Source organism: Thunnus albacares, chromosome 8 (assembly GCF_914725855.1).
Source record: "Thunnus albacares chromosome 8, fThuAlb1.1, whole genome shotgun sequence".
Classification (NCBI taxonomy): Eukaryota; Metazoa; Chordata; class Actinopteri; order Scombriformes; family Scombridae; genus Thunnus; species Thunnus albacares.
Genome location: NC_058113.1, coordinates 26,485,421 through 26,507,539, shown reverse-complemented (window position 1 = coordinate 26,507,539; position 22,119 = coordinate 26,485,421). Strand labels below are relative to the sequence as shown.

Here is a 22,119-nt window from a genome sequence, read left to right as displayed (position 1 = left end):
GACATTGATTACACACTCGGATTTATTCAGTTTGTTGGATTTAAATCACAAATCCTCAAAGAAAACCTACAGTGGTGGGGCAAGTGTTCTGCCAAGAACAATATTGGATCAGCAACTCTTTTAAAGTGATGTTCAGGATCAGTTTCATATCAATAATTGTATTTTTTGCTGTTCTATGTTGTTATTTTATACAATACAGATTTTATTCATATGCAGTTTATGAAAGTTTTGTTATGAAGACCCTGTCTCTTGCTCTTGTTGTTATTACAGCAACCATTTTTTTAAATGCCAAAGTCACTTTCCCCCTCTTTGTGACTCACTCTTGCCCCTGACAAAACAAAACATAGCATGAGAATGATTATGAAATCCATATGATACAGTAACAGTGACAATTCCAGCTGTGGGTGTAAGAATTTCTTCAAATTTGTGTTTAGTTAACAAAGCATGGTCACTTAGTAACTAATTCGTAAGATTCACCGTGGTAGTAGAAATACTAAGGGAGATGAAAACAAACAGTGAGGAAGTATTACAAATGTTAACACGCATGAAACCAGAACAACCCAAAAATACAGAAACCAGAAGTTGAATTCCCCTCTTTGACTCTCTCAGGCTGGTTTCTGCTTCGTTAATAGGTTCCAGTGTACCAAGTGATCCTTATGTATGACTCCTTGTTTTTGAGTTGCTGTGCCACTGAAATGTGCCCACTAATACAAATCCATGATTATCTAGTTTCAAATTACATAATATTTTATTATCATGTAACTTCACAGAATATGTAGTGGGTATAACGTGAGACAAAAATCCACTGTCTGTCCAAAGTCATGAAAACATGAATCTGTTGCAGAACTCTTTGTTCAGTGCCTGCTCTGTCAGTTAGTAGCAACATGAGTAAAATGATCGTCAGTGCAAATAATTAATGATACTCATTTGCCTCGCATAGCTATGTGGATATAAATTTGATTCAAAGAAGACAAAAACAAGATTTCTTGCCAATTTGTTCACAGTGTATCTCATTAAGAGTCAAATTTAGTTCTGTCTTAATGCATATGTATATGTTGTATATCATCATGATTTTCATGGTTATCATGTCAAAGTTCAAATCTGTTTGCCGAGAATATCATGTCACTATCTTCACATAAGGGCTCACAGTTCAGTTCTGTTTCTGTGCCTCTATACATTGAGGCATTGTTTGTACAAGAAGTATGTTAATGCCAATGTATGTCACAACCATAAAACATGTGTGGGCGTGGAGTCTGCAGCAAAGGTGTTGCGGCAAAATTTCTCAGTAATTTCAGTTTTGGTGAACTACAAGTCAGCATTGCAAAAACAAGAGTTAACACAATTTTTTAACTGTTTTAATCTACGCTTATCTTCGTGATATAATTTTATACTACATACATTACATTATAAATATGTATGATAAGATGATGATATATGTATGTATACATGTATGTATACATGTGGTACATACTTAGTTTTGCTTTTGTTTTTTACTGTACTTCTTGGTATTATGTGACAGAACTGTGAGTTCTGATTTAAATAAAGTGGTATAATGTTCTCAGTGGGCAGATTTTGAACTTTACATGATAACCACTGACCTAAAACTAAAGAACAACTTGGTTTTCCTGGCTGAGTCTGCTGATGACATTGACCTTATGTTTTTATTTTGTGCTACAGTATGTGTAATCTTCACACAATCAGAGCTCGGTTTGACATTTATATTCACTTACCTATCATAGTAGAGGATTATGTGGAGACATTTGATAAGATGATCTCATACCCGTGTTTTCATTGAACATGTTACTATGACAGGTAAGATGCACAGGAAACAACAATTTGTTCCCTGTTGTTTTGAGTGGGGACAGCACCCAGCAGCCCACGTCCAACCTACCTATCTTTCATGTTACACGTGTGGGTGTGTATATGTGTTTGTTTGTGTGTTTGCGTATGATTAACAGAGATAAGGGAGGAGAAAGTTGGTTACATTTACATAGTCCAGGAAAACATACTAGTTGGTTGGGGACGTCCCATGGAACATGAAACCAAAAACAGTGAAGTGAAATGGAAATTGACCCTATCACTCTCTCTGGCTCATTCTCCAAAACCAAACTGCAGCTTTCACTGCTGTTTTTTATAACATGAATTCTCATCCTCATGGCTACATCTTGAAATACTGTAATTCTGTTCGTCTTACTATTAAATCATTTCACACTTCGGTCAAAACAGCATATAAGCACATTTATTGAGCCACAGGAGAATAAATATGTTATCTTATCTTGTTGTAATGTTGGCTACTCTTAACTGTTAACTACTTTAGTGTGTTACAGCTACTTTCAGGATATGGGCGAATGGAACAGCTTCCACGGTGCAACTTGGTCCACTTCAATGACTGCCACAAAAGTTGGACAACTGAACGCTGGCCAGAAATGTAAAACATCACTTTGCAGTTGTAAGTCTGCCAACCTGAACAATTACTGACACTACAGGCAATGTAGTTCTCATCTAAACCCCAAAAATAAGGACTTTTCTTACAGTTAACTATAAAATATGTGCCATTAACCACTGTCATCCCGATAAACATTAGTAGAATAAGGTCATTTACAAAATGTTACTTTATCTTGTCTTGATATGTGCCTCACACAGATTGAAGTACCTAATGGATGGTTTTTAGCAAACGGAATAAGCACTGGGAATTTGAACAAACTAAATCGCCAAATAAACCAAAACAAAACCAAATAAAGCCGAAAATAAATAGTTTGACTCAGTGTTTATGGAATGGAATTTTCACATGCTCATGCTGTTAACTTGCCAAGTATTACTCACAGAATCCCCTTAATAGTATAAAAGAAACTTTAAAAAAATACCCATGCCAGCAATGTGCACTTTTTTAAAATACCAAATAAGATCATGTCAAATGCATGAGAAACCCGATCGGTTAGTTGAGGAGCTGGAAGATATTGTTACGACCTGGCTCTGAGGCCGTGACAAAAACAGGAGGATACAGTTGTACGGTTGTACGCAAAAATCAATTATATTTATTTTTAAAGAAATTACAACAAAGTGATAATCAAATAAAGTGGTCAATCAGTAGATCAGTAGTGTTGATGTGTGAATGTGTAATGTTGTAGGGTGTAAACCAAAGAGAAATGCAACAAAAACCAAACAAAAGAAACATGTGGTGCCGGGGGGAGAGCCAGCGATGAAGTCAGAGAGCAAGGAATGGAATGGCTGATCCTAAATACCTTCTGGGTGGACTGGCCAGGTGCACCCAGTTGCATTAATTGAATCTCCGTCTACCTGCACCTAAAGGGAGAAACAAACACAGCAGCCCAAGGCAAGACACAAACCTAAGGGCCATGGCAAGCCAGGGGGCCGTCACAATATGAAGTGGATGAACATCAAAATTTGGGATATGTTCAAGCATATCCCAAAGAAAAAAAGAGTATAGTTGAGGCAGTCATTCTATTAGTCTTAGATTATGATGATATAATCTACAGACATGCTGCTGCTTCCACTCTCAAGCCCCTAGACTCAGTTTATCATTCTGCCCTCAGATTCATTACTGCAGATTCTCACCATTGCATTCTTAATGACAAAGTCGGTTGGTATTCTCTTGCACAGATACATGATAAACACTTGTATCTTTTCATCCATAAAGCCCTTATTGGATGGTTACCGCTCTATGTAATATCCATGCTGGACTGGACCACGGGACCCTACCAAACTCGTTCTTCTAACTGTCTTATGCTTCAAGTCCCATGGGTTTATACTGAACTTGGAAAACTGGCCTTTAGTTTTTCTGCACCAAACACATGGAATACTCAAGATCGACGCTCTAGCTACCGCTGCACAATTCAAGACTATGATCTCAAACCACTTCACCTCAGTGTGCACTCATTTTCACGAGTATTGTCCTTTTTTGATTTGTCTAAGTCTGCGTACTTTCTTTTTAACTCTATATCTCAACATCAGTGGAGATGAGGGAAACCTCAATGATCTACTACAAATGTTTAGCTGTTATTGTGTATAATGAGTCTTTTCAGAAATAAAAAAAATATATATATGTATATACTCATACTTTCCGTTTAGTAGTTTCAAAGAGACTATACAAAATATCTATGTCAATGATGTGCATTTGTTTTTGAAAAACAAATGAGATAAAATCTTAGTAGCTGCAGATGAAAGTTGTGCAGTTTGTCCCTTAATTGATTATTCAAACAAGGGAAAGGAAGGATGTGGCTAAAACTAACTAATGGCATTTTAAAATAAACAACCCCAAATGCACTATGCAAATGCCCTTTGCTGGATAGGCTGAAAAGACTATTTTGGCACCTTCTGAAGTCTTCGTATTTCAGATCTACCACAAATGTAAACACTTATTTAGCTCTTATTGTATTAAGAAAATAGACTTTGGAGAGAGACAGAATGAGGCAGAAGTGTGTCAGAATGGATACCAACATGCTGCATTACACATTTAAAAAAGATGGGCATTGTATTTCCTCAGTGCACCTGGTCAATTCAAATCGAATGTATGTTGTGAAGAAAAAAGTCCCTGTCATATTTGTTTAGGTGTCAACTTCTGACAGTGACCTGAAAACATGGGAAATCACAAACCACCCACAGCAAACATTGATGTGTCAGTGAGGGGCTGCACCACAAACAAACATATGTCCTTATGTGTCACCAAAATAACCAATATCTTCACATCTTCTTTAGCATTTCAACACTTCTCATCCATTTGTTGTTAAATATGTTTCTCTTACTGTCATTTTAAGGTAATCAAGGGCATCCATTTGTTCCGCTTCCTGGTCGACATCAAAGTTGTAGTATATGATACTGCATTTTGGCTTCATTAAAGCAATAGAAGTTTCACAACAGCCCCTCTGTACTGTTTTTCAGTTTCGTGTAATATGCAATAGACTTTGCCGTCCACAAATGGAGCCGCCTACACCACAGCCTCCTTCCTCCTCTCTGTCTAACCACAACTCTTTCTACAGCGGAAAAAAAACTCCATCTCCTCTTCACTACAAGCTCATGTAAAAGGGAAAACCCTTTTAATCTGCCATGTCGCTCAGCGAGAAGCAGCAGATGAGTTTGTACACTGAGAGTGCGACACAGACTGGGTGAGTCAAGATTTCCTCTCTGAAATACTGTATGTATTTAGGTATCATCCAATATTGCAGACAAGATACACTCGACCAGCTTGTTTTGCTTCTGAGAACAATGATGTTATGATGCAAGAATTCCCATGCAACGTGTGGGGAGAGGGGAAGATACATGTGCAAGGATTGTATTTAATTTTTAGTGTTTCCTCAGTGTCACAGAGCTATGTTTGATCTAATTATTTGAGGACATAATGACACCATTAGATGCCAATTTAAAAATGTGATGAAATTTTGAGTTCTCAAAATTAACACCTTGAGCAGTGATGTTCATCCATTTGTGTAGTCCAGAGTCAGTGGTCAAAAATCAAATGTATCATCAATAACAGTGCAGAAAACTGAAAATCCAAAGTCTTTGGGGTACTGCTCAGATTACTGATTTACATGATTACAAACGTGAATATGATTAAGAGTCACACACTGTATTCGACTTATCCAGTGAACACAGTTACTTAAAGCTGTAAAAATATCTCTATCTCTACTAAAGAAAAGCTGACCTCCTAATAGTCCCCTTTATATTAATATTCCTCTTAATATTTTTTTTTCTTGCACGAGGTTGCAGATGTTGGTCAGAAATATACTTTTCCAGTTCAGATTTTTCTTTTATGATTCATTTAAAAAGTTTAAATATTTCGGCTTAAAGATATATTGCATCATTGACTTGCTAAAGTTTTCACTGTCTAACTGCCATTCAAACTGACACATGTTACACCTACACATGATCATACATCACATACACTGGAATGCAAAGCAGAACAGTGTGCTTGTAAAGGTGGACATGCAGAGCATGCTGCTGGAAATTACCAGTAGACCACCACAACATTCTTCTTAAAAGTTTGTTGTTTGATTGACCACCACTTGACACATACCAGAGGATGGTCAGTGGTATTTTAACAAACACAGATGAGTTTCAATCTGTGTCATCACAAATCAACAACCAAACCTCAAACTCATACATTGACATGGTACTCACTGTGCTGGACAAAAAACCCCCACCGAGGTAAAATCCCAGACAAACAGCAGCATGGTGACTGTGAACTGAGGATACATCACAATGCAATGTGTCCACACAGCCCTTCATTTGGCCCTGTACACTGTTAAAATATGTAAAATATGATGTAAGAGTCAGTGGTTAAAGGTCAATAAAACTTTTTACAACCTGGGTCTTATTTTAAGTTTTCCTTTTCTGACTCATGTTATCTCACTTAACAGATTTCTAGTAGAGATAAATGGCCACAACAACTCTGAAAACATGCTTTACAGTGGAATTCATTAGGAAAAGTAACACAAGCAGTCAGACATGTTTTAAACAATCACTTAGTTTTTGAGTACATTCTCCTTGGCTGCCCTTATTGACTTCATTGTAAAGCTGTATCACAAGACATATTATTATAACTGAATTATGAATTATGACTGTCAAAACTACAAAAATAAGAGCCAGAATTTGTGTGTGTGTGTATTTGACAGGATGGAGGGTTGTTCGAGGTCATCTATTAAGTGCCTGCTGCTGCACGTGTGGTGTGGTATCCTCACTGTGGCCATGGTGGCCATGGCTGCACTGCTCATTTCAATCAAACCGAAATTAACTGAGGTCAGTACACCCGGCACAACAAGAGAAAATGACATTTAGATTCAGATGGTGGTTTTAATGATTGCCTGGAACAAAAATAAAGGATAGGTTCACTTTTTTCAGTGACCAATAACTCTTTCAAAGTACATGTGGCATGTGAGTGTTGTTTTTTCAGAGTTGAAAAAAAAAGAACATATCCTTTAATGATTACCTGAAATTTGGATTACTATATTAGACTGTATGTTATTTTTCATGTGGCAAGCACATGGATGAACTACTCGTGTTTTGGGAATTGAATGCCCTCACATGTAAAATCATGTCTCACATGGGCTTACAGCATGATGTTGCATAAAAACACATATGTTTGAAAATTATTACAGTTGTGTCAAATGCAAAAATTGCAAAGACGCTCCAATCTAATTTCGGTCGTTTCAACAATTTTACATTTACTGCTTTAAGTCAAGTAGAGATCAGTCCCTATTTGTGAAAACTCCCTGTGAGTGCCTCTAGATGGCAGCATAAACTTCATGGCTGGCATAGTTGACTGAGACTTTAACAGCTGGATCACAGCATTGGATACTACCATAATACTAATAGTACCTCAGTGTTACAATACATGCCCACAATAACAGAACACTTGTACAATATAATGCAATCCGATACCAATATTACCAAAAATCAAACACCTCTTTGATACACAGGATTACTGTCACAAAGTAGTATTCACTGCTACAGCTACTGTATTGGATTACATAATTTTGTTCAGGTGAACCTGTTATTGTGTCCACCTGCTATATTGTGTAGAGCAAGACTAACTCCCTGTCTCAAGCCTGGTTCAATCAGTTTTGTATTTCCAGGATTATATGCGCCTTTATCTCAAGAGAAAGATTCTCCTACTGAAAAGAACACTAAGTTCTTACCAACTGTAAAGCAAGGCAGCTTTTCTTAGTTCATTCAAATTTTATGGTTTGGAGACAGATGGCAAAATGTAATCTGTTGTTGCTATTGATAGTGAGACAACAAAGTAACATGGATGGTGATGATGATGATGATGATAATGATGTGTAGGTGACACTTTGTTTTCTATATTTTCAAGGACGGAGTCTCTGCATTGAAGCCAGACAATGTCAGTTCAACAGGTACATTTAAATTTCACTGTGTTCACTTCAAATGATGCCTTTTACCTGATTTTACTGTGCTTGTCTGAGGTTTGCGAGCGTTTTAAACATGAAGAGAAATTGACTTAGCTGGAAACTTTTCTTTTGCAGTTTCTTCTGTGGCTTCCCTAAAGTCAAAGGGTAAGTAATGGCATTGTTTCAACTTACAAAATTTACTGCTAACTAAAAAATAGTAATGGGAGAACTGAAAAAGTAAATTTTACTGTAAATATTACCACAGCTGTGGCATCATCAAATAAACTCTTTTTTTTCTTTTCAGCATCCTCTCTCTCATACATCCAGCTAGCAAGTAAACACAAGTACACTTCACCTCCTGGTAAATGTCTAGATTCTTTTTCATCGCTCTTTCTTATGTGGTTAATTGATGTTGATTGATATGCTTGGATCATCATGAGTGTTTTGAAAAAGCATGTTGTCACATCATTTTTAGAGAGCACATGTCTAAGTTACTACTTTACTGTCTGTAGTTGTATCTTTTATAAGCTTGAGGTTAAATGTACACAGTTGAAACCTAAACTTGTATTAGGTAATGAGAGCTTCTACATTTTTAATCCTCAATTGTCAATCTGACATTTCTAAGCCTCATTCTTTGTTCATTTCTATGAAAAACTGGTCAAGCATGATGATGGGAATTATGAGATTTCAAGCTACACAGGAATAACAGCAGAAACATTTTCGGCTTTCTGATCAGTCAGTGTCAGGTTTTGATGTCAGTCTCTAAGATTAAAAGAGTGTATTCTTTTGGGCGGTGTCCTTAAACCAACTTTTGATGGTCACACCGAGAAAGTGACACTATAGAAGAGATAGAGATGACACTTTCTCGCCCACAGAAGTTTCAGTTGACCAGAAGCAGGATGTGTTTTGAGTACAGGGTCTGACTCACATTTTTCACAGATTTTTTTTTGTGTCATTATGCTTCCACTGGATAAAAATTGCTGTCAAACTCTACACCTACAGACGCTGCGTGCGACAAGTTCAGGCATGCTCTCTGGGAGCTACTGAAAGTCATTCTGAGAGATGTAGGAAGTCGCTGCGTGAAGTAGATGGCAGGTTGTGGGAAAGTGGGTGCATCAAAGACTAAACAACAACAAAATCGGTCCCGATTTTAGAAATTCTGATTAATTTTAGGTCCATATAGGCCCTGTCAAAACTTGTAGCCTACTACTCTCCTTATCTACTTTTACATAAAATATAACATACAGTATGTTTTCCAAACTCCAGTTGAACAGCTATTATATCTTAGAGATAATAGTGTGCTACATACATGCACAATTCATCTGCATGCATACACAATTAGGCTAACCGCGACGGCTCAGACTGAGAAAGACATTTAGTCTTGTCATGTTCCAGTCTCATGCATAGTATACCTCCCACAACACTGCCTTTTTCCTGTATGAAGTGGGTATCTACAACCACAACAAACCCATAGAAGAGCTGTAATGTGGGCTGCCCCAACCCAACACAACAAGGTATAATTACAGCCCACGACAACTGCATCATCCGCTTGTCAGAGGATGCTTAGTCTGCCAACTGGAGGGAAATTAGCGGATCGGAAGATCATCTTTGTTAACCTGCATGGTGTCTTCAACTTGTGAAGATAGGTTGCATGTAAAAGTTTCATAGGGACTTTGCAGATTATAGAAATACAATCTGAACCAGAAAGGATACATTGTGTCACTTCCTAAAGTTTCATCTGTGAGTTGAGAATGGTTTTCTGGTGACTAAAGAAAAGTTTGTTAAATCTTCAGGAGCACCACAGAATCTGTCCTGGGAAGAAGAGGAACCCAAATGTGACTCCTGCTCCCTCGTCCTGTTTAACAACAGCATTGAGTGCAAGAAGAGCAGCATCTACTTCATCTACGCCCAGGTCCACTTCAGCAAGCTCCCAAAGCAATATAATACAAAGTCTGTGATTTTGATAAGAAATCCCACTTTTGGTAAAAGTCTTAAGAAATTGTTTGAGGGGAACTTCCCGATCACAACAGAGGGCTCTGTGTCGGTGGCTAAGATTGTTAGCCTCAAGGAGGGAGACAGCATCAGCTTACATATTTATGGCGATTGTTTCTTAGAGGGCACATTTTGGGGAGCTTATCAGCTTCATTAGCACTGTAGGGCTCTTGGATTTGTTTCTATAGAAGAGAGAATCATTTGGAGTTGGACTGTAATGTTTTTTTGTAGGCCTATATGAATATTTCTCAAGAGAAGGTGTTTATCACCTGGATTTTTGTTCCAATTCACAATTTTAAGCAAAAAAATATCATCCATCATGGAACACTAAAATGCCATAAGCTCCATCAGACAGGGTGGAGAAAGTTTTAACTACTGATTTTACTGACTGAAACCTTTGAACACAAGGTCACATTGTCACATATTGACTTTAGACAACAAAATCTTGGCAAAAAAAAAAACACACTGTATCAGTCCAATCTTAGCAGAGCCTATATTTTTAAATATGTCAGCTGGTTATGAGTCTTGAAATTGTGTGGGGGTTTGGAGGTTGTGTGAATTTTTCTAACTTCAGTTAAAATGAATGTAAACTATGACTGTCTGGGCAATGAATAGTTTTTCACTGCTATGTGCTTATGTAATTTATAAAATGGAATATTGTGGTGGTTTGATTTCAAAGAGGGGCGGGAAATGAATAAGTAATTAAAATATTATTATTTTAAAGCCATTTGCTTATTTTTTATTTGCACTGTAAGCTGCTGGCGCACCACACGGTGGTGCCACCTCTCACCAAATGAAAGATGACATGAAAAACAGCCTGTATCTGTTACCCACTCACCACAACACACTCTGATCATTTATCAAATTTAAAAAAACTACAGAAACTACAAAGGCTGAGAAACCTCTACAGTATCATCAAACACCTTTTCAAACACAAATCGTGATCTTACTCATCTCATTAGCCAGATAATAATACTACACACACACACATTTTTCAACTACAGTGATGTTTAATTTGGTGTAGAGTTGAGCAAACAAGAGCAACAGGTGCAAAACAGGAAACCACATGCTTAGTGCGAGATTAGTCAATCTGCTTCCCCTTTATCACACATCCACAGACATATTTGAACTTCAAACGCCCTCGGATAAGACTCTTTTGAGGTTGTTTGCTTCCTCTCATGCAATAAAAGCTAATACTTTAATTAGACTCGTTGCTGAGTGCATATAGCTAATCATGTGTACTTTTCTGTGTACACTCATAGTCAGTGTACACTCATAGTGTCTCACTAAGATACTAAGATACAACTATGAGTGTACACTGATCAACCTGCTGATATGTGGCTGCTCTAACTGAACCACAGCATCTTGTATATTTATTGGATTTTAACTAATTTGATTGTGATTCAGTTGCTGAAATGAACAAAATCAGTCAAAAATCAGCAAACATCCAGGCTCTACTTTTGAATATTGAGTATTTCCAATTAGTGCTACTTTGGGAAAACATTGTACTTTTTACTTTAATTTTAAAGCTATAGTTACTGGTTACTTTTCAGATAATATTTAATATGTAAAATGATCAGTTTATAAACTACGTATTGTTATAGATTAGACTTCCAAATAGTATAAGATAAACAGTTTTATACACACAAGCACACACACACACACACACACACACACACATATATATATATATATATATACAGAGAGAGAGAGAGAGAGAGAGATCTGGTGACTGTGGAGTGCCATTTGAGTACCTTGAACTCATTGAAGAAACCAGTCTGAGATAATATGAGCTTTGTGACATGGTGCATTATCCTGCTGGAAGTAGCCATTAGAAGATGGGTACACTGTGGACATAAAGAGATGAAGACATGGTCAGCAACAATACCCAGGTAGGCTGTGACGTTTAAACAATGCTCAGTTGGCCCGAAGTGTGCCAAGACAATATCCCCCACAGACTCCATTACACCACCACAACCAGCCTGAACCGTTGGAACAAGATACCTAGCTAAATGCTAACATGATGGCAATGACAATGCTAAAATGTTGATGTTATGCAAGTACAATATTTACCATGTTCACCATCTTTGTTTAGCATGTTAGCATGCTAACATTTGCTAATTAGCACTGAACACAAAGTACAGCAGGGGCTGATGGCTAGTTTTGCAGTTATTCTGTCATAGCCTAAACTAAAGTACTGGACAAATTAAAACATTTACCTGATGATGACTCTAGATGAAAGGAATTTGTTGATGTTGATAAAAGTTACAGTTCATCCTGAGTTTATCATGTCTGTGCCAAATTTAATGGCAATACACCAATGGTTGTCAAGACATTCCACTAAAAAACATGAATCTAACTTCAACCCAATCCTACTACCTGTCCAAAATGTCCTCACTTTCCAAAATGTCTTCACTGTCATGTATCAGATCAATCCTCAAAAAGACAGACGTTTGTGAGAACACAGACGCACCTATGAGCACATACTCACATGCAACAAAGAAACTGACTTTGTGATCTCAGAAAGAGTTACACTTTAACTGATGTAAAAGTGATTCATACACTTTTTTGAACAATACTTAAGGATTGGCTCAACTTTATGTGACTTGGCAAATTTTCCCTTTGTTTGAAGCCCACGCTTGCCCATCAAATCATCAGTGTTCACACAACCTGAGGACATGTGGGCTCCCTTAAGATCAGCGTGAGAAGGCAGGCAGGCAGCATGACATCACCTCCAACAGGTATCTTACAGGTATCTGACTTCCTCACACATTCTTTACAACACTTGTCCCTTTGTTCTCTTGTGGCTTTGAAGTTATGTAGGGATTGTTTTGTCAGGCTTGTTATTTATGTCAGTTTCTTACTCAAAATGATCACATTTTGAGTTTCACAGAGATATCTTTTGTCCAAAATAGTTTAGCCTGTGGTTTGACTGGTTCAGTCTAAAACAGACAAAGTATAATAAATAACCAAACATTAAAAGGTGTGAGGACAAAATAAGACACAAGGAAACAAAATTGAGCACTCCTGTTGGTAATGTGTTGGTAATTGTCCTCAGCATTCAGCAGCACTTGAAGGGTGATCAATTTTATTGTATCTAAGGGTTTGTAAACAATTATGCTTACACGCAGGGCATCTTTGGTGTGTATATCATACATAATCACATGATCTCTAATCGTGTCTTCTGTGTTAATGATAAAACTGCTAATCTACTTTTCTTCTTGTTCACAAAGTCTTCTTTCCAAGTTGAAGTGTTAAAAGCCACAATATTTTCAATATAGCTTTTAAATGCCAACACTTTTTTCTTACAGAAAAACAAAATATTCTTTTTGGAAGGTGTAAATGTTGCATATATATATATATATTTATACCTTATATATGTTTCTTATATGGATATATGTTTTTTTAAAGTTGTGATCAACAGAATATTTGCTGTGGAACCCGCCTCCAAAAAAGTGTTAAAATATAAATATTAGTCTTTTATTCTTCAATAAGCCAATTTTATAAATGACTGGCTTGATAAATTTCTTTTTAGGTAGATATTAGCAGTACGTTATTAATCCCAATGGGAAATTACAATGTTACAGCAGCCAAAAGTCAAATAAATTGCAAAAACAAATGAGGTAGGTAAGAAGCAAATACAATTACAAGGCAAATAACATTATTATGTCCAAATAACTAAAAAAAGACTAAAGTTTTTGTTGAAAACAGCTACGAGAATCACCATAATGATTAAAATATGAAGCTTCCCAGTCTGCATCAAGTAATGCTATGTATGAGGAAAAGAAGAGTATAATTTTAAAAGTCCCTATTTGCCTTTTAGTGGAGAGAAAAAGTGTGTTCAGACAAAAATTAATTCACAGGTATTTGACCACTGGACCATTTATTCGCACCAAACAGCCAAAATGCCAACTGTACATTAGCTGTAAACTAGCTAGCAACAGATCAGCTACTGACTGAACTTCAAACTCACTAGAAACTCCAGTAATTTCTGTTATTTTCCTCTCGTCTTTGTACGTTTGTACATTCCGTTTTGTCCGACCATAAAGTTAGATGAAAAGATTGATACCATTCTCATGTTTGTCTGTTAAATGTAAGGCTAAAGGTAGCAGCCACTTAGCTTAGCTTAGCACAAAGACTGAAAACGGGGAAACAGCTAGCCTGGCTCTGTCCAAACGCAACAAAATTTGCTTACCAGGATCTCTAAAGCTTGCCTTTAGAAACCTTTAATCTGCACAAAAAATAAAGAAGTAAGAAAGACATAAAAATTGAAAAAAGTAATCTCCTGATATGTCACTTCCTGTCTCTAGCACGCCATTAATGATATGAGCTATTTTTATTATGTGATGTAAAGTGATACAGAAAATTGAGGAAACCATTCTAATCACTTCCCATGTCTTGTCAGTGGTGATATTCCCTAGTGTCAATCACCAGACTCTCCAGACTTTATGTCATGTTGATGGGATGTACTGCCTGTATTCCAGTGTGTGTTTTTGTAAATTTTGATTAGTTTAATTTTGCTTTTGGTCAAATGTGGGTGCTCATGTTGAACCAACTGTTTATCACGTGATAGTGTTAACTGTCTGAGAGCAAATACTAATAGCTGGCCCAGTAAGAAAAAGTACAAAAAAAAAAAGAATTTTTTTTTGTTACTTTGGCTTAACAAATGTGAAACTATGTGACCACAATGATCTATTAAAATAACAAGTGTAGGAGTGTTCTTGCATGATTTAACTCTTACACATAGTAAATGCAGGAAATGGTGACCTTAAGATTAGAGAAGTGGACACAGGACTTTGAATCCCCTGCTATGGGGAAAAATATTTTTGAGATGTCCTTTTGCAAGGCACTTTACCAACAGCGGATGTGAAACTGGGGAAGAGCTTGCATGCGCTGCAAATTGTCAAAGGTAAGTAAAGTAAGTAAAGTCACGGTAATGAATCTGTCCAAAGTCTCTTTTTTATTTTAGATTTTTTTGGGGGTTTTTTGCCTTTATTTGGAAAACTATCTGAAATAAAACCATGAACATTATACCCAAAGTCATGATGGTTATCAGTGCTTCATCATGTTGACGCTGGTTTTGCCTTTTTTGACCAATGCTTTTATATCTTAAAGCTGCTCTAATCAATATTTTTTAAATGGATAGTGGATTAAATGACTGTATATTGTTTAAAGGGTTGCTGGTAGACAGTGAAGTATCACCCTACTCTGTAGTTCCCCTTAGCTATACAAAGCATTTTAACTTCACCTCATTGTTTTGGTCTGGTTCTTCTCTCATTTTCACAGGCGTTTTTTTTTTCAGCCAAAAAAAACCTCTGATAAACCCAACAAATGCTCCAAATTAAACCACCAAGTACATTATTTGACCATACACACCAGTGTTTTCAAACCTATGCCCCCTGTAATAATTATGCCTTATGATGTGACAATGCTGTGGTTAAGGTCTAGTTAAGTTTAGGCACAAAAAACACTTGGTTAGGTTTAGGGAAAGATTGTGGTTTTAATTAAAATGACCACTTAAGGTTAGAGAAGTGTGGTGTGCATTAAAGTTACTACTTCCTTAAAGTCAGGCGACTTTCGTCATCGTGGCTACAATACTTAGCACAGGGATGAAACTTAGGGGATGATTGCTTTTTAAAAAAACAGAAATGTGACATTTGCGGTTGAAAACAGGAAACGAACATCAGTCTCCCGTGGCAAAGTCAATTTTTTTAAAAGAAACTGTGAATGTGACACTTGCAGTTGGAAACAGGAAATGAACAGCCGTCTCCGATATACACTGTTGGGTTATACCACCCAGTATACCATCCATCCAAAACACCACCGCTAAATGAGGAAATTTGGCAACTTGTATATACATCATCCAAACTGCGAAAATTACTACAGCCACTAGATGGCATCTGTCACACCAGTGTAACTATGTTGTTTTTGGGCAACTGACATTACGACCTATTGTTTCGTTTTACTTGGGAGGACAATCTTGATAAACCCACTGTGCGCTGCCCAGCAACAGACAGCAGACAAAGTTAGTAACCAGATGGTGAACATAGTGCAGCATTTAGCAGCGTAAGAGCCAGATATTTCCCTCAGATGGAGATCAGATTAGAACTAAAAGGAGAGTGAATACTCATCTGGTTTTTGATGTGTTATTAAAGGTGCAGTGTGTAGATTTTAGTGGCATCTAGCAGAACAAACTTGGCAGAAATGGAATATATTATTCTTTCGTATGTTTTAAATAGTGTATAACCCCATGAAAATATGAATTGTGTTTCCATTACCTTAGAATAAGCCCTTTATATCCACAGAGGAAGTGGGTCCTCTCCCACAGAGTCATATTGCACCACCATGTTTCTACAGTAGCCCACAACAGACAAACCAAACACTCGCTCTAGAGAGGGCCTTTCGCGTTTTTTGCACCGCGAAGATGCCACTAAATCTTACACACTCGTCCTTCAAATACTGTTGTGCACTTTTACTGTAAAATGTGCTCCAAATAGTCTCTGCACTGATTTCACCATGACCCCTGTTTATTTATTGTATTTTAAAAAGAGTACATTTTGATCCTAAATTTGTATAAATTCTGCCACTGAAACTCAACAACTCAGCCAAGTCTAGCTTTAAAACAACTAATTAGCCTCTAAAGACCATGGGTTGCCTCATCAGGCTACATTCTCTACAGTATGTGGTATTTGTTTTGGATGCCTGTCAACACATTTACCCATTACATTTAATGACACATGTACACACAAACTCACACATTGTGTAGAGCAACTTTCTAACCTGATCAAACTTTTATTATACATATCTCAAAGGTATATCTTCTTTTAAACCCAACACATTTCTTGCTTATCACTTAGTTAAATTTATTTCTTGGCCTTGTAAACATGCCCCCTGACTTTCAAATCTTCTAATTTCATGGTTATGGCTTGAACATAATGCAGAAATCCCAAATACAGATAAGCACCTAATCTAATCTATTGGTTTTCAAATAAACTCCTGACTGATACAGTAGGAAACCATGCGGGTAAAACACCTAGCAGTTGTAAGGCGTAACTTCTTGGAGACGTCGTGGAGGTTTGTAGGCCACCAAACTGTACAGTGTAGTGGCAGCGGAAGCTGCTTTGCATTTGTGGTTAAACCTTTTGGCCTAGATTATTCCCTTACACATCAACAGCTCCCTCTGAACCCACACACAGCAACCCTGAAGAAGGAATGATGAGAAGGAAACCAAAACCTTGTGATGTGGATTTTTTTGTTTCTTCCACCTGTGATTGTGTCACCAGACAAATCTGAAAATTAAGTCCATGGCAACTTGTTCGCATACAACATCTTCCTTCCTCCACTTCCTTTCTCTTTGCCGTCTCACCCCTCCATCCTTTCCTTCCTGCCCCAAGCTATTCATAATCTGTCTTTGGCAATGTGGTTGAATTTCATTGCGTGATGACCACACAGTCCTGGGATTTCATGATGCAATCCATGAGCAAAATCAGCAAAGAACAAAAGAGGGCTTTTTTCAAAGAGTTCTAGATATCACAGGGGGGCGTTACATAGTGGATATGTCACCATACAATCAGGAAAGGGCGGATAAAGATTCAGGCACAGGGAAGGGAAAAGGGCACCAAGATATGAAGGTTCAAACTGGAGAGATTTAGTTTCCAGTGTTGTATTCCCCAGCTCCATGAAAAGAGGCGTTTGTGTCTTTGAGGAATCCAGTGGGAGTTTGTGAGTTACATATTACAGGTGACCTCTGAATGGGAAGGTCCAACAGTGTGGAATGATTCAACAGATTGTAGAGTATGATAAAAATGACTTAATAGAAGATAGCAGGACTGTACATGTAACCCATACATATGAGCATCATGTACACTCAGCGGATATCCTACCAAGAACTTGAGTTGGTGAATCTTCCTATGAATAATCGAAAGACGGTGGGTGAACAAGCAGGAGGAACTTTAAAGAAGAGATGTATGTGTTAGTGTGTGTGCGTCATGTGGGTGCATATGATGATAGTGACGATGATATCATGCTGCACCATCCTGCGGTTTGTGTTTGCAAGTTGGAATGAAACAGTCAAGGCCAGATCGAGAGGTGCTACTTCACCGCTGGTTTCACACTTGGTGACACACACAAAAAAATTACAGTGAAATTCAGTGTTGCAACACTTGAGTCCTGGCTGGTTTCCAGATTACACAAAAACACAATTCTGAGCAAAGAGAGCAATCAGTAAAATACACAGGAAAGAGCATGAGAGAGAGAGATCCAAAAGTTCACTGTACTGCCACATGAAAATAGAAACACTCACATGAAAGCAGAACTTTCTGGATATTTCAGGCTTGCATGAAGGAAAGCCCACACGTCTGCATTTTCTGTCTCAAACACAGAAAGTCAGGTGAGAAAGTGAAATGGGGAAACTGAGGTAAGGGCAACGGCCAATAAGGGGAAGTGTAAAATCCTGTTTGTTCAATAGTTTGGAATAAGTTGCATCACCTCCCAGTTCTGAAACAGAAAGCTGAAAGTTGTAAAAGTTTTGCTTTATCACAGATTTCTCTTTTGAGACTGGCAGAGATTTTGAAGGCAAAGTGTATATTTATGTAACTATTATGTAAGAAAAAAGAAAGAATCCCCAAAACATTTTTTTTTAATTACAGTATGGTTCTGCTGGGGCATTTTAGGGAAAACATATTAAATCTCACTGTTATAGAAGTGTTATTTATTGATATTTCACATCTTATAATTTATATATATATCAACTCACCCTTGAAAATTAGATCTTAATTTCAATGGGATTGACTTAAAATAAAGATTATATATAAAATGTGTTTGTCATCAACTGTGAAGATGACTATTACTGAGTTTACCACTAAGGCATTTGGTAATGCATTTCTGTCAACCAAACTTCCGTTAGTGCTGTAAAGATAGATATTTAAATAGCTGATGAACAGGTGGATTGTTTACACATATTTGTGGTATTTCAAAACAGCTGGTCTAAGTGTTGGTGAACTGTGATGATTTATGTGTAAACCTCAGCAGTTACAGAGCTTACATTCTGTGGTTGGCTCAAGTCAGTAATGAATTCAATATGTGTTTATGTGTTTATGACTCTGTGTCTGCCTGTGTGAGTGTGTACTGTCCGTGTCTTTGTACATGATTTTCTGTGTGTCTGTGTGAGTTACCATGCTGTGTAATTTTTTTTCATAACCCAAAAGTAGCGATTGACCACTTTCCCATCCTGAAACCGCAACTCCCGCTGGGTTCCACGCTCTGGTAAAAGTCCACAAAAAATTCTGTGACTTCTCTTTCCCTTCGTAGCCCAGGTTGCTCTACTCGCTGCCTCTTGCACTCTCCGCTTACAGAGTGACATCACTGGAGTTTCCCTTCTGCAGAAGCAGCTGCTACAGCATAAATACTACAAGCTCTCTGGCAGAAGTTCATTCTAACACAATACAGCAACACAAAGAGAGAAGTATCACCACAGAGCGCTGGACGCACCTGAAGATACAGAGAGAGCATCAAGTGTTTGAGTTGGAAGATTTTTCTATACAGAAGGCAGTACAGTAAAATCAGAGTTTTGCACAGTATGGTGGCATACACAACCGCACAAGCTGATGTGGAGACCGGTCTTGAGGAGCGGACAGTGGTTTTAGTTGAAAAGAAGTCATCTACTGGGTGGATATGGAAGGTGTCTGGGACCCTCCTCATCATCCTCCTTTGTTTAGGAGGCATCCTGCTGTTTTCATGGTACTGGAATGGAAGGCCAGAATTGGTAAGGAGAAGCTCTGTCTCTCTAAATGTGATTATAAATATTAAATCTGTATTTTCTGGCAAGAAGAAGAATTTATATGTCTAGATGTCTAATCAAGCTGCTGTTTGTCTCCCCTGTACAGATGCAATCAGGCAAAACAGAAGCACTAATGAGCCACACTGCTGACAAAAAAGGTGATTATATGTATGGTTGCTCATTCAAAAGCATGCTGGGGGTTTTCTGAGATATAGAGATATTGAGTCTTTGTGGATTATTTGACACAAGCTCATGTTTGTCATCCTCTTCTCAGGTCCCCACCACGAACTGAGGCGAAACAGCACCAATGCTGCCATCCACTTAGAAGGTGAGTCATAGCCTACCTTGATTCGGTTCTCAGCAAACAATGGGCTCATGATCTCGGCTTTCAAACAAACCTTTCAGACTGTTTTATCCACTTGTGTGATATTTAAAGCTGCCCTTTTCAAAGCATGTCAGTCAGGGACACTATGAGGAAGTTGTTATAAGTTATTAATTGCCTGCAGTAAACGTTTCATTACATAACATACCTGTTCATTTTTAACTCCTGTGTTTAGAATTCAGGTGTTTCAAGGCTCTAACTTATTCTTTTTTTTCCAGGGTTTTGCGAAGACTGTGGGAAAGACAAGCTGGAGTGGAGAGTTGATCAAGGCCAGGCGTTCGCCCAGGGCGGCTTGAAACTGTTGGATAACCAGATCGTGATCCCACAAAGCGGCCTCTACTTCGTCTACAGCCAGGCGTCGTTCAGAGTCACCTGCGGCGATGGCGACGAGCAGGGAGCGGGAAAACGTCTCACACCTCTCAGCCACAGGATCTGGCGCTACTCCGACTCTGTAGGCAGCAAGGCCTCTCTGATGAGCGCGGTGAGGTCGGCGTGCCAGCAGGGTGCTCAGGAGGGCAGCTACAGAGTTGGACAGGGCTGGTACAATGCCATATATCTTGGTGCCGTGTTTCAGCTGAATGCAGGCGACAAACTCTGGACGGAAACCAATCAGCAAACAGAGCTGGAGATCGACGATGGCAAGACTTTCTTTGGTGTATTTGCACTTTGAAATGACTTCTTTGCTGTGATACTAATTGAGAGGATACGAAGTTCTGCACAGTGCCATACATTTTGGTTTATTTAAAAACGTTATGTACATACATATTTTATTTTTTATTATTATTCATCTACATGGTGATAGAGAAACAGTTAAATCTCAATGGAGATAAAGCTCATAGCCGAACAGGCTGTGCTGATTTTGAAAACTTATAAACTGTAACAGTTTGCCACATTATTTCTATTTTAGGCACTTTTTGTACTTTGTTATTTATGTTGACCTGAGATTGTAGAAGGATAGACTTTCTCTGTTGTATCAGATGACGACACAGCTCTTCACTGGTGCGTTTTTTTTATGAGGATTATGTACAGAACTATTATCATTTATACAAACCGTATGTATTTATTTGTATTTATTTGTATTTAAATGGTCGGGATTAGATTTTTAAGATTATATTTATATACTTTCTGAGCACATAAACTGAATTAAAATGCAACAAAAAGCCACAATTTTGTGTCAGCAAAAGGATGAAATCATTTCATAGCTGAGATACCGGATAGAAATTTGCAGCTGAGTTAGCAAACAGCTCCAACCAGCCAGGGCAGTACTCTCTCTCTCTCTCTCTCTCTCTCTCTCTCTCTCTCTCTCTCACACACACACACACACACACACACACTGCAGCGGGCTCGGTCTATTATTTGGCAAGCCTGCTATGAAATTTGTCCACAGCAAGCAAATACTTCCTTTGTTAGATCAGACAAGGCGAGGGGAATTTCCTACTTTTTTGTGTCTTGCTGAGTGCTGTGTCAGGTGGAGGCCCACAGAAGCCTCAGCCCAGAGCGGGTTTTCCCCAGTGACAACCCCCCCCGCCCCCCCTCCCGTCTTCCTCCACCCAGTCTCCCACACACACCCTGCAAAATCCCTCCTCCTACACATCCCCAACCCACCCCCTTCCCTCTATTACCACATACCTCATCTCCGGTCAGCTGGAAAGAGACATGACATAGCAAGGAAGCAGTGTGTATGTGCGTGCGTGTATTGAGTGTGAATGTGTTTCCATTCAGTCTGTGTGTGTGTTTGGGGATTATGGGACTGTTGCCCAGCTGGTTTTGTCACATTGTCATCCTCTAAAAATACTCATTATCATAAATATTGGATGTACTTGTGCGCAATTTGTCTACTCTAGTTTAATTTATCAACAAACATCCACTTATTGTTTTAGTAATTAGGTTCCCATGGGCATTTGCAGCTGGCTATTGTGTTGAAACCACTTCCCACTTTCATTTCATGATCTCTTCTACTGAGTTTTATTTGGTCTTTGACTTCTGTAAGTCAACCTGGAGAAAAATATAGTAAAGTTTTACTGATCAATATATTCAACATGACAAAGGTCATTGTGAGTCATTAAAACATTGTGAGTCATTAAAACAATAAATAACTGGTG

General features: G+C 38.1%; 2 protein-coding genes across 2 annotated transcripts; both read left to right on the top strand.

Annotated features, from left to right (window-relative positions):
- Window positions 1–6,583: 6,583 nt before the first annotated feature.
- LOC122987883 lies at window positions 6,584–10,504 on the top strand. The gene is made up of 5 exons (XM_044359922.1): window positions 6,584–6,753; window positions 7,829–7,871; window positions 8,001–8,030; window positions 8,170–8,226; window positions 9,659–10,504. The coding sequence occupies exons 1-5, from the start codon at window positions 6,631–6,633 to the stop codon at window positions 10,012–10,014; spliced, it is 609 nt and encodes a 202-aa protein (XP_044215857.1). The 5' UTR covers window positions 6,584–6,630; the 3' UTR covers window positions 10,015–10,504.
- Window positions 10,505–19,080: 8,576 nt separating this feature from the next.
- On the top strand, window positions 19,081–21,146 carry tnfb (tumor necrosis factor b (TNF superfamily, member 2)). Its single transcript, XM_044360476.1, has 4 exons — window positions 19,081–19,620; window positions 19,742–19,793; window positions 19,910–19,963; window positions 20,236–21,146. Exons 1-4 carry the CDS (start codon window positions 19,435–19,437, stop codon window positions 20,685–20,687), a joined length of 744 nt encoding a protein of 247 aa, XP_044216411.1. The 5' UTR covers window positions 19,081–19,434; the 3' UTR covers window positions 20,688–21,146.
- The last annotated feature ends 973 nt before the right edge of the window (window positions 21,147–22,119 follow it).